Source organism: Sus scrofa, chromosome 13 (genome assembly GCF_054392235.1).
Source record: "Sus scrofa isolate SSC_HxYL_T2T_F1_AM1 chromosome 13, Sscrofa_HxYL_maternal_Yorkshire_Landrace_v2.0, whole genome shotgun sequence".
NCBI lineage: Eukaryota > Metazoa > Chordata > Mammalia > Artiodactyla > Suidae > Sus > Sus scrofa.
This window is the reverse complement of record NC_139395.1, coordinates 36,935,089-36,947,779: the sequence shown is the minus strand read 5'-3', so window position 1 is coordinate 36,947,779 and position 12,691 is coordinate 36,935,089. Positions and strand designations below refer to the sequence as shown.

At 35.3% G+C, this 12,691-nt stretch overlaps 1 protein-coding gene across 12 annotated transcripts in view; it reads right to left on the bottom strand.

Moving 5' to 3' along the window:
* GOLGA4 (golgin A4) overlaps positions 1 to 12,691 on the bottom strand; it is a 121,440-nt gene that overhangs the window by 43,712 nt on the left and 65,037 nt on the right. For 8 of the 12 annotated variants that reach the window (XM_084987693.1, XM_005652395.4, XM_084987695.1 and 5 more), the window contains 2 exons: positions 5,697 to 5,875; positions 3,174 to 3,302 (listed from right to left, as the gene is read on the bottom strand). In XM_084987693.1, coding sequence (XP_084843819.1) covers positions 3,174 to 3,302; positions 5,697 to 5,875 — 308 coding nt within the window. The remainder of the gene's footprint in view (positions 1 to 3,173; positions 3,303 to 5,696; positions 5,876 to 12,691) is intronic. The other 4 variants (XM_084987699.1, XM_084987700.1, XM_084987703.1 and 1 more) reach the window with 1 other exon arrangement.

Sequence of the window (12,691 nt, the reverse complement as noted above, 5' to 3'; positions counted from 1 at the left end):
TGTGCCAAAAACAATTAAGAGGACCTTAGACTCATGTAGATTCTTCAATATTCTTAAATCACTTCCATAGGAGTCATTCACTTCATTTGATCTGTACACCAGTCCTGAGATTTAGGCAGAATCATGACCTTTCTCTTCCCACACTCTCATCTGCAGCAGTGAGGCATGATCTAGCCAATCTTTGTCACAATTACAATTGATATGAAAAATTTTGTTCCAGTAACCCTACTATATTTTTTATTTGGCTACACCCACGGCATGCAGAAGTTCTGGAGCCAGGGACTGAACCCATGCCACAGCAGTGACAACACTGGATCTTTAACCTCTAGGCCACCAGGGAACTCCAATTTTTTTCACTACTTAAAATGTCTTACAAAGTATCACTAAATGTGCATGGTCATACAATTGTTACTACCTCTTCTGCACTCCAGAGTTTGATATTTCAACCCTAGACTGAGAAATGAGATTGTACACTTATATATAATTTGTGAGAAACACCTCATTCTAATAAGGAGCCCCACATGGAAAAGCAAATCAAAATCAGAAGACTACATGTGACTATATAGATTAGATCAAGGAAACATCTATAAAACCTCCGTAACTCTTCAGATGATCTAGGCCCATCAATCCTGAAAAGCTGTCTTTGATTATCCTTAGTGTATGTCAACATTCATATTAAAAGTGTTTACTGTTTTGAAAAGAGAAGCTCTAGAGAGCACTTTTCACATTTTGCAGCTTTGGACTCCAGCTAAGTATACTTATCTATACCTATGCTCAGGGTTCATGCTGCCAACAACATATTTTAGCATATTTCATGCTGCCAACAGCAATATTTTCACTCCATTACACTCTGGTAAAGCTATTGCTTTCAGGAAAGATTTTGTACCATATTGTAGACTGATAAGAACATACTAGTTTTTATTTTAAATACCAGTTTAAACATATTACATTGTTAAATGTAAACTACATTTTAAATCTACATAAGAGGAGATTTTAATAGCTTGTTGAATTCTGACTTCAAATCCAAGCTCACTTCTTTGAGAAACCAGGTAGAATGGGGAGTGGAAGAGGGCAAGTGTATGGCACATACGTGTGCTCCATGTGTGTCTGGATCCTGTGCTCACTAGTCAGAATATGTCCAAATATCTCAGTTTCCAAAATACAGTATAAACAAGGCCAATGTTCAAGGCTCAGTATCTCCAAAGGCCAATTACTCTACCATGAAATCGCATAGCAGGTCTTTACGACAGGTATTTTTAGCATCATTCCCAGCTTCATTTATGTCCTTAGGGTCCATCATTGTTCCCTAATTTCCTTGCCCCTATTTTAAGTTTATGCTGTCCTGTTATAGTTTTTAAGCAGTCTTATAAACTACTTTAAATTATTCCTGACTTGTGATGGAACATGATGAAGGATAATTTGAGGGGAAAAAAATTATATATATGACTGGATCATCACTTTGCTGTACAATAGAAATTGAGAGAACACTATAAACCGACTATAATGGAAAAAATAAAAATCATTTTAAAAAAAAAAAAAAAAAGGGCAGGCAACTAACCTCAGCCAACGGCACTACAATCCATGTGCCTATTAGCCCCACAAAGATGAGAGAACTCCCTGACTCAGTTCAAGGATCCCTGAGGCTGTAAATTCTAAGAGCCCCAGATCCGATACAGTGAAAAAAAAATGTGTAAAGGGAAGGAAATTAAAATTATAAAAATTGGGAGTAGCCATTGTGGCTCAGCAAAACGAATCCAACAAATATCCATGAGGATGTGCGTTCAATCCCTGGTCTCAGTCAGTGCGTTAAGAATCTGGGGTTGCCATGAGCTATGGTGTAGGTTGCAGACATGGCTCAAATCCTGTGTTGCTATGGCTATGGCATGGGCTGGCAGCTGCAACTCCAATTCAACCCCTAGCCTGGGAACTTCCATATGCTGCAGGTGCAGGCCTAAAAAGCAAAACATAATAATAATAATAGTAAAATAGTAATGAAATTATAAAAACTATTCCTCAGAGTTCCCATCGTGGCTCAGTGGTAACAAACCTGACTAGTATCCATGAGGACGCAGGTTGGATCCCTGGCCTCCCTTAGTGGGATCCAGCATTGCCGTGAGCTATGATATAGGTTGCAGGCATGGCTTGGATCCCAAGTTGCTATGGCTTTGGCTGTGGCATAGGCCAGCGGCTACAGCTCTGATCAGACCCCTCGCCTGGGAACTTCTATGTGCCACAGGAGCAGCCCTAAAAAGAAAAAAAAAAAAAAACCCAACTATTCCTCATCTTTTCACACTGAAAGTATTTTTTAATTATACATATTACCTTACAGGTTATAATTTCATATAAAAATAATAAACTACATTTTCAGCATTAACACTTCTCAAAGTGACATATAAAAGGTTTTTCATAATTCAAGAAAAGGTATTTTTTGTTTAAACTTTGAAATTGTACTATTCCAACATATCTTCCTTATCTTTGCTTTTGTGATTACTGTTTTAATCAGTTCAGTCAGCTTTTTGTTTGTTTGTTTTTGTTTTTTCTTTTTTGGCCGCACCATGGCATACGGAAGTTCGGCTGAGGACTAAACCTGTGCCTCAGCAGTGACCCAAGCCGCTGTAGAGATAATTCCAAATCCTTAACCCACCATGCCACAGCGGGAACATCCTTCAATCAGTTTTTAATTTTATTTTTTTAAACAGCATATGGATTAAAAATTACTGAAATTATTCTACTGAAAATGAAAACTACTTGGTCATTTTCATTCTTTATTCTTTAAAATGCATTTAGGCAAATTTTCTGAGCCTTAAACTCTGATACATTCAGTCTGGTGAGTTTTTAGACATTCTTCCTAAATTATGCAGTCACTGGTTCAGTGCTCCAATTAATCTATCTATCCTTTTACTTCTCCGTAATCACAGCCTATAGCCAGGGTGAGAGGAATGATATACAAACTGATTAATGAAAGCTTATAAGATTAGAAAATTTAATTTTCAGACAATTCTAAATTAACAAACTCTGACAGCCTCATTCCTGACTACAGCCAATCCTCTTGGCATACTCAATGGTCAAGGCTGCCAGTAGTCTGACCTTCAGCTGGGAGGAGGTGTGAGGGGATGACAACTTTATAGTGTGGTAATGTTTTTACCTATAGCAAAAACAAAACAGGTACTCACAAGGGCTACTCTCATTTGCTCCTGAAATTCCCTTTCTTGGGCCTGAAACTTCTCAGCCAGTTCCTGGTCTTTGCTGGCCAGGTCCTCTTCATGACGTTTCTGTAATTTGGTAATTTGTTCTGAGGATTTCTGAAAATCAGCCAGATAATTAAAATGAAACACCCAGAATAAAGTATGTAACTCTACAACTAATTCTTTATTACAGCTAAATCATCAAGCTAATAGCTTCTTACAAGGAAAAATCAGAACATATGTCCCACGTTAATCAAAAGTTACTGAACTCTTGACAGTTGAAAGAAAAACCAGTAAAATGTTGCTCATCATTTTAAGACAAGGAGAGCTGCTGCTATAATAGTCAGTCCTATGGGTTTGAAGCTCCAATTTCACATTTTACAAAGATGTTCCTCAGCAGTCAGGATGGGGAGGCATGGCAGGAGGGACAAGAACACTCAGAGAGGGCCCTCCACCATGGTCAAGGGACCCTGGCTGCACCAATCCAATTAGGCTAAGCTTTCCAGGCAAGTACTACTAGTTATTAAAAAGTATTGGTCTTGTCTTTTCTCGACTAGGAAGACTCAATCTTATAAAAAGGTCAAATTGCCCTAAATAAATTTTAAAATGTAATATAATCAAATAAAACTACCAACAGAATGGGGGAAGGCCCACAGACAAACTAAACATGCAAGAATAGCTGATCTCTTGAAAAGCAAGAGTAATAAGGAAAGGCTACCAAATAGTAGAACATATTCTAAAACTAGAACTTATTATCAAACTAGCATTAGTGTAATACCAGCACATGGTCAGACAAAGCAGTGTAACATAAGCACTGAGAATCCAGAAAACCTACATGTAGCACCACAATAATTCAGTACGTAATAAAAGGCAGTATGGCATATCAGAGGGGAAAACATGGGTTATTAAAGAAATGATTTGAAGGCTACTTGGTAGTCATCTGGAAAATAATTTAAGTTGGATTCCCTATCTCACTTCTCACACTAAATAAATTTTGGTTGGATCAAAGATGTAACCACAAAAAAATGAAAGCATAAAAGTGTCAGGTGAAAAAAAACACAATTTTTAAAAAATCTCAATTGAGAAGGTATTTTTTAAAGCTGAAGAGAAATCCAGACAGCATCTAAAGAAAAGAAAACTTTCTGTGTAGCCAAAAAAAAAAGCAAAAACAAAAACCAAACAAAACCTCCCAAACCAAATCATAAACAAGATCAACAAATTAAAAAATGAAAGAAATTATCTGGATAAAAGCATCTCATTAGCTTCAAAGGGCTAATTCTGTATACATCGGATACAACTTGGAATGGATTTACAATGAGATCCTGCTGAGTAGCATTGAGAACTATGTCTAGATACTTATATTGCAACAGAACAAAGGGTGGAAAAAAAATGTATACATGTAAGTGTACCTTGGCCCCCATGCTGTATAGCGGAAAAATAAATAAATTTTAAAAAAGAAAAAAAAAGCTTCTACAAATCGATAAGAAAAAGACCAACAGCCCAAGAGTAGAAAAGATATAGGAAGAAAAGATACAGGATTTGATCAGGCAATTGAAAAAGGAAAACTATAAATTCCTTGCAAACATACAGAAACCTGTTTGTCATATTGGTAAGAGACATGCATTTTAAAACTACAATGATGTCATTTTTTTAAGTTTGGAAAGATAAAAAAATCAGGTAACATCATCTTTGGGGGGGGAATATATTCTAATACATCACCTATGAGTATAAGCTGTCCTCCATCAAGCTTGCAGCAACTATGCAATAATTAAAAATACGCAATGTTTAAAATTCATTAAATAATAAAAAAAATTTTTTTAAAAACATACAATGTTTGCTGGAGTAATATTCCACTTCTAGGAATCTATTCTAAAGAAACACATGTGAGCACATATGATAAGGATATTCACAATTTCCAAGAATAAAAAAACAAAAACGTAGGAGTTCCCTGGAGGCTCATGGGTGAAGGATCCAGTGTTGTCACTGCTATGGCTCTGGTTATAGCTATGGTGAGGGTTTGATCCTTGGTCCTAGAACTTCCACATGCTGTGGGTGCAGCCAAAATAAAAAAAAAAAAAGAAAACTTACATATCCTTCAGATGAAGACTGATTAAATTATGAACTATTCATAAAGTGAAATCCTGAACAGTCACAAATGGGAGTAATTATCAATTCAATACTACATAACAATCTCCAAGACAGATTTTTAACTGGAAAGCAAAATGTAGAGCAGTGTAAATAACATGCCAACATTTGCGTTTAAAAAAAAAATTAAAGAGAAGATTAAACGTAGAAGAGAAATTATATGCAGAGACTATCTCTGGGAAGAATATCCTAAAAGATAACATTACTTTCTCTATCAAAGTGCTTTTTTCCTATAACCTGACCATAATGAAATGCTCAAGGTGTAAAATACAAATTTACTCTCCTTTACTGTCAAACAGTGTAGGAAAGGCATAAGACCAAGTTTCAAAATTGCTGTAGCCCATTTGAATCTAGAATTACTCTTACTTTCATTACATCAACAACCTCCTGTTTCACGAGACTTAATTCCTGTTGAAGTCTGATACGTTCCTCCTCACTTGTTTTTTCAATAGCTTTTATTTGTTCATCCATTTCTGCTTTCATTTTTCTCCGTGCTTCTTCTGTTTTTTGGGCTGTACTCAAGGCTTTCTCAAGTTCCTCAAAAGCTATAATGAAAACAGCAGAAAACAAGTATCTCAAGAAATACTATCATTGAGCTAAAGTGCTTTACATTCAAGTTGTGGGAACTAAGAGCAGCAGTAGCAGGACAGGTTAAAAAATTCACCATTGTTTTAAGCCAAGAGATATTTGAGTAGTTCAACCAAGCCACAAGAAATGTTCAGTCCACTGAAACCAATTGGTCATTGAGTTCTGGATTCAGATCTTAAAGACTGCTTTTATAAACTTAAGCTCATAAGTTAGAAAAAATATCAAATTACTTAGGACTGCCAATTCTCCCCCACAGGCGTCCTAATGGATAGCAAATTCAAAGAAATGAAGACTTGTACCTATTTCTATAAGACATAATTACAATTGCTTTTTTGTTTGCAATGCAGTTCTTATCTATTATCAGTAATTAGGTAATACTATTGTACACTCACTAGGACAGTTTTAAGAATGAAAAGAATATTCTTTAACTATTCTTATTTTTAAAAACCTCTTAACCATATAATAAAAGCAGGGTTTTAAAAAAAAATTACTAGTTAAATCACATATTTAAACAGTGTATTCTGAAATGAAACCTACTACTTATGTAACTTTCAAATTAGGGTGGTTAACTAGAAAGAAATCTTTACCAATTTTTTTTTTCTTCTAAATGTCTAAAAGAGCACTGCCAGCAGGGAATTCTTAGGTGAAATAAGAATTCAGGCCTTGAAAAAATAATCATCTAGGCTAAGATAGATGTTACACTATCAAGCTCTTTAAGGACATCTTACCTAACCTCAAAAAATCAGATAGGATGGGTGCAACAGCTAGTTAACTTGACACCAAAAATATATATGTGTGTATGTGTTTATGTCTATTTGTGTATACATGTATGTGTGTGTTATGTATTTGCATATGCAGGTGTGCATTATATATGTATGCGTGCAAACACACACCCATTCTCACTCTCTCTCCTCTTCCCCTTTCTCTCTACTGGCATAATAATATCCTGTGAAAAATCCTACTGCTGTTATTATCCTACACTATTTCCTTTAGTCCTCACAGAAGACACTAGACTTTCCTTTACCATGGACTATAAATAAAACATAAATTTTCAAGATGAGTTTTGAATCTTTTTAAGAAACATATATCCAAAGGAGACAGTTCATTAACATGTGTAGTATTTTCACTCCCAGTGGTATAAGAAATACAGAACTTCAACCTATGGTATCTCATAAAAAAGCCCCTATATTAACCACAATTTGACTTAACAAATAGTGGTTTGGGCAGAGGGGTTGCGTACCTAAAAACAAACATGTTCTAAACCATTTTCTTAATGGCAAATTGTGCAAAAGAAGGCTACAGAAAGCTGAATTCTGGTAACAGTTGAGAAACACAATTTACTTTGCTCAATATTGTCTTTTCTTTTTTCCCTTCTCTTTTTTTTCTTCTTAAAGCTGTACCTGCAGCATATGGAAATTCCCAGGTGAGGGTGGAATCACAGCTATAGCTGCACACCTACGACAGAGCTACAGCAACACCAGATCTGACCCACATCTACGACCTACACCACAATTTGCAGCAACACCAGATCCTTAACCCACTGAGCGAGGCCAGGGATCAAACCGGCAACCTCAATGAGACAACATCAGGTTTTAACCCACCAAACCACAATGGGAAATCCTGCTTAAGATTTAAAAACAAACAAAAACTTCTCTGGTAACCATGTATTTGACATTTAAAAAATCTATCCAATTTATTCATTTTATATACCCCAAAATATAAAACCATAGCTCAAATAAGGTCTAAATTTCAAAACCATATTAGTTGAAATTATTTTTAAAGATTCTTACTCTAAGTTTACTTGTATTTCCCTGCAAACATGAAAATGATAATCCTTAAACATAAATGTTAGTAAATAAAATATTTAAAGGAAAATGCTGTCTTAATTTTAGTTAGATATTCTTTTACTGTAAATTCTAGTGTCAGCATCAAGAAACATCTCTTGCTACTAACAAGAAATTAGTTTCCTAGTTTCTTAAAAATCACTAAAGTAAAGTGGTCAATTATGGGAAAGTAATTCTGTAACAGAGTGCTTACTTCTTAGTCTATGCTGAAGGTTTAAATCTGGGCAAGAGAAAAATGGAAAAAAGGAATGACATTTTAATGGTTGGATGTCATCAGCATCTTTTCATTAGTGCTATGATTCAGTGTATAAAATTATATTTTAGCACTTCTAAGCACTTCACAGAAATATCTTAAACCAGACTCTGGAGAACCTGAAGACAGTTTTGATATTCTTCCTGCAGGACAGAATTGTAAATGAAAAACTTTTGTCAATGAAGTAAAATAAAACTAAGCTATACAGAATCAATACCAAGTGAATTTTCTTTTGTTTTCATTTTTTAAATTCCACAATCCAGTCCAGTACAAAAAGACATAGTGCTCTTACTTTCTCAAACAATAAGAAAAATCTATGCCACGAGGTTCCTATTTAGATATAATTTTCCAATGATTAAGTTTTCTAACCATACTCAGTAAATTTTAGTATAATCCCCTTTATTATATTCTAATTTTAGCGTTTAATCCACTGAAATAGTTTTCCTAAGTCACTTGAGTATCTATCACACAATGATTAAGGTAGAACTGGTTCCACAGTTCTTTTCATCAAAATTTAATCCTTTCTTCCTACTTCTGCCACCTTGTCAGAGAACCATATAATTTTATACCTAAAATGACACCTTTGAGACTCTTAATTCAACATCCTCATTCAGATTCAAGAACTGAGTCATCCAAGCTTTTCCCTTAAATGATAAATCAACTTGAATATACAGCATTTAAAGAACAATCTTACCTTGCACTATTTTTTAAAACTAAAAATGCTGACATTGTTCAAGCTCAGCTGAGCAATAATATATCTTACTAAACAAGGATATCTGAACCAATCAATTACTGATGGCATTTAACTCTCAACAAAATGCAGCATGTTATACCTCTGACAGACACACAAAAACTCACTGCTTTCTACTCCATGCCATTTTATGAAAAGTTAAGTACTCATAAAAAATAAAATGAAAAAAGGCAGTAAAACACATTTCTATATCCATATCCACTTAGAGAAAACTTATTTCAAACCCACTCTACACTGTACCATACCTGAAGCCACTTCCTTACAGGAAGTCTGCCTCCAACAATGAGGCCCATTTCAATGTAGAAGGAGGATATACTGAGAGTTTACTTTCTAAGCAGAAACATCTCACCTTCTGATCCTGCAACCACCAGATACAGTAAAGTGGTGTCCAAAGACTGTAATAGTCTAAAAGTGAATTCCCCTCTCTTACCAAAATGAAACTCTGCTAGGATTTTAATGTGAGTACTATAGAAGTATGTTCCAAATGTCTGCATAACTCATCTTCCAATTACCAACAGAGGGTAAGTGAGTGGGGAGAAAGAAAGCGTGCATCAGCCCCGGCTGACAAGTCTTCTGCCAACATGCAAGAGTGCACAGGGAAACCATGGTCACAGCACACGTCAACAAGAAGGCTAAGCACAAACTGCCGCCAAATGTTGCAAGAACACATTGTGTTCTTCCAAAGCAAAATTCAATGTATCTCAGGCAATTTTTGTTTCAAAAAAACAAAAACGAAAACACTTTGAAATATTTCTAGGAAAAATTTAATAGACCTTAAGAACAGTCCTCTATCAGTTAAGAAAAACACAGGGCAGTTCTTTTATTGCTAGCTCCTCACTTCCCCCTTCAGTCAAGGTTCAAGGTTTGCTCAAATCCACAGGAATTATAAAAATGGACACATGCTCACCATAAGAGTTACAGGAGAAAGGTTGGCGATCTACAGCTCAAAAATCCAACCATTCATTCAGCATGTATTTATTAAATGTTTGTCATCTGCCAGGCATATGCTAGGCATTGGTTGATGGAAAGAAAATATTTCACAAAAAGACTGCTGAAGAAGCAAGGGGCGGGTGGAGCGGGGTAGGGATATAAAAGAATTCATCCTCTAAGCAGGGAAGAAATGTGGCATCTGCTTTTGCTGCATCACTACCTTTCCCCCTCCTCATCCAAACCTCCTAACCGATCATAATAACAAATGCCAGAATTCTGAGATTCCAGGCAGCATTACTGTTTTGTTGTGCTGTCCTGGAGGACACTTTACTATAAAAATAACAAGACCCACTCTGCTCCCTCTGAAGGGAATAAGAAAAGAGGCAGAAATATGGAAAGGCTGCCAACCTCTGGATTAACTAAGGAGCTGATTAATAACATCCAGAATGAATTAAGAAAGCCGGTGACTATTTCTTTACCTCAGCAAAAAGCTGCTAAAATGCATATGGTATAAAACCAAAAAAAAAAAAAAAAAAAAAAAAAAAACCCACAGGTAGTACTACAAAATGAATAAAATGCAAATTAACAGGAAAAAAAAACAACCAAAGGAATTTTATTTATCAGAATTCCCAGCCAATCATCAAGGCTCTTTTATGAATAAAAGCAAAAATCTAGAGCACCAGTTTTCAAAGTGTGGTCTAAAAATCTTAGGGTCCTGAGACCCTTTCTTTCTGAGGGTCTATGAGGTCCTCTTGTTTCTAAATACCCATCTGCATGAGGGCAGATTTTCTTCATATATTTCAACCAAAGTAACTATCATAACAGACCATGTACAAACAGGCATGAAAAGCCAGAAAACACTTTGAAATATTTCTAGGAAAAATTTAATAGACCTTCTATTAAGCTAAACAATAAGACAAGCAAAAATGTAAAACAAGGCCACTCTTCACACTAAATTGTGTTTTGGGAAATACAGGTAATTTTCATAAAAGTATTTATACTTATAAGTAACAGGTATATAATTGTTATTTTATTGTTTTCTTCTTAGGGTTACACCTGCAGCATAAGGAAGTTCCTAGGGTAGGGGTTGAATCGGAGCTGCAATTGCCAGCCTACGCCTCAGCCACAGCAACACCAGATCCAAGCCACATCTGTGACCTACACTGCAGCTTGTGGCAACTCCAGATCCTTAACATCCTAAGTAAAACCAGGGATCGAACTTGCATCCTCTTGGACACTGTCAGGTTCTTAACCTGCTGAGCCACAATGGGAACTCCTATAATTGTTATTTTTAAATGAACTAAACAATTTTTTGAATGGTTTAGCTTTAATTTCTAATATAATAAGCATCAATCCATACAACCACATAAACAAAAACTCAGTAAGCTTTAAGAGTATAAGGAGGTCCCTGTGATTAAAAGTTTGAAAACCACTGATCTAAAGATTATATAAATGAAAATAAAATAATACCACCATACCACCACCCAGTGGCATAAACCAGATAGTGCAATACTTATAGGTCACGGCCTTCAGAAATTTAATAAATGTCACAGTAGCAATGGAAATCTATTTTTCAAGCCACTTCCCAAAATATATAATGAGAGTCACTCTAAGGATTAACTACACTTTGACATTTAAGATTTTTATGGATCCATCTAAATTTTCATTTAATCATGTAAATTTATTTATCAAATACTTCGAAAACATCAGGCTGATCTTGAAAATTAGGCTAAAGCTAAATAAATTTAATTATACTGAAAATATGAGTCTGCAGCAAAGAAATGTGTCCTTCTAACTGCTGATGCTGTCCAGTAACAGAGACATTGCCAGGGACATAAATAAGTAGTGGGTGATAATGACTTTCTAAAGATATGGATGAGCAGTTCCTGCTGTGGCACAAAAGGATCAGCAGTGTTTCTGGAGCACTGGGATGAAGGTTTGATCCCTGACCTGGCAAGTAGGTAAATGATGTAGTGTTGCCACACCTGTGGAGCAGGTCACAACTGCGGCTCCCATCTAATCCCTGGCCTGGAGCTCATAAGCCGTGGGGTAGCCAAAAAAGAAAAAAAGGAAAATAGATATGGATGCACAGCTACTATTATAGAAATGTATCAAGCACTTACAAATATGTGATTATTAAATAAATAATCTCTATTAAATCAAAATCTAATTCCACTTAAGGTAATAAATTTTCCCATCAGATGTTCATTCAGTGTCAAATGTATACATATTCCTTACCTAACATGGCATACTTAAATTCTACTTCAATTCATACTTTTTTGCCTGAGAAACATGGAATTTTCTTTGTAAAGCTTATTCTAAGTACCCATGTTAAGAAAAAAAAATAGCCCTTACCCCAGTCCTGTTCATACAAGGCTTGGGAAAGGCACCATGATTCACTTATTGGCATGTGTGGATGCACAAAAATAAGATGTTTTGTGAGACTTAAGACTCCAAGAAAACACTATTTATTACATAAATTATCGGTAACTAACAAAGCACTTACTTGTGTGATTTTTGTTATGTAAATATGCATAAATCTTACACATTATATAAATACATATAAACTCTTATTTTAAAGGGTCCTTCAAATACATACGTTCTACTGAATGCCTTTGGTAAATCAGGCCTATACTATACAAATGAATAAAAACTTGTTTCCTGCATAAACACGATATGACAATTAAAAAAAGCAAAGAATGTTATGAGTTAATCTACATTTTAAAATGCAGCCAATCATTTAAAACACACAACTTCTGCAAAGACAGGGAAGGTTCATGAAAGGGTAACAGGATTTATGAAAGTTAGTATACTCTAGAAACTTTTCTAGGCAGAATATTTTATTCATTTTGCCTAACTGTAGAAAAGAACGTTTTAATGGGGTAGAGTCTGGGGGGGGTATTAGTATATAATGTGGGTTCTCTTTTGTAATGGCTATATTTAACTTTATCCTAAGGGGGGAAAAAAAATCAAAGAATAAGCTGTATTACAAAGT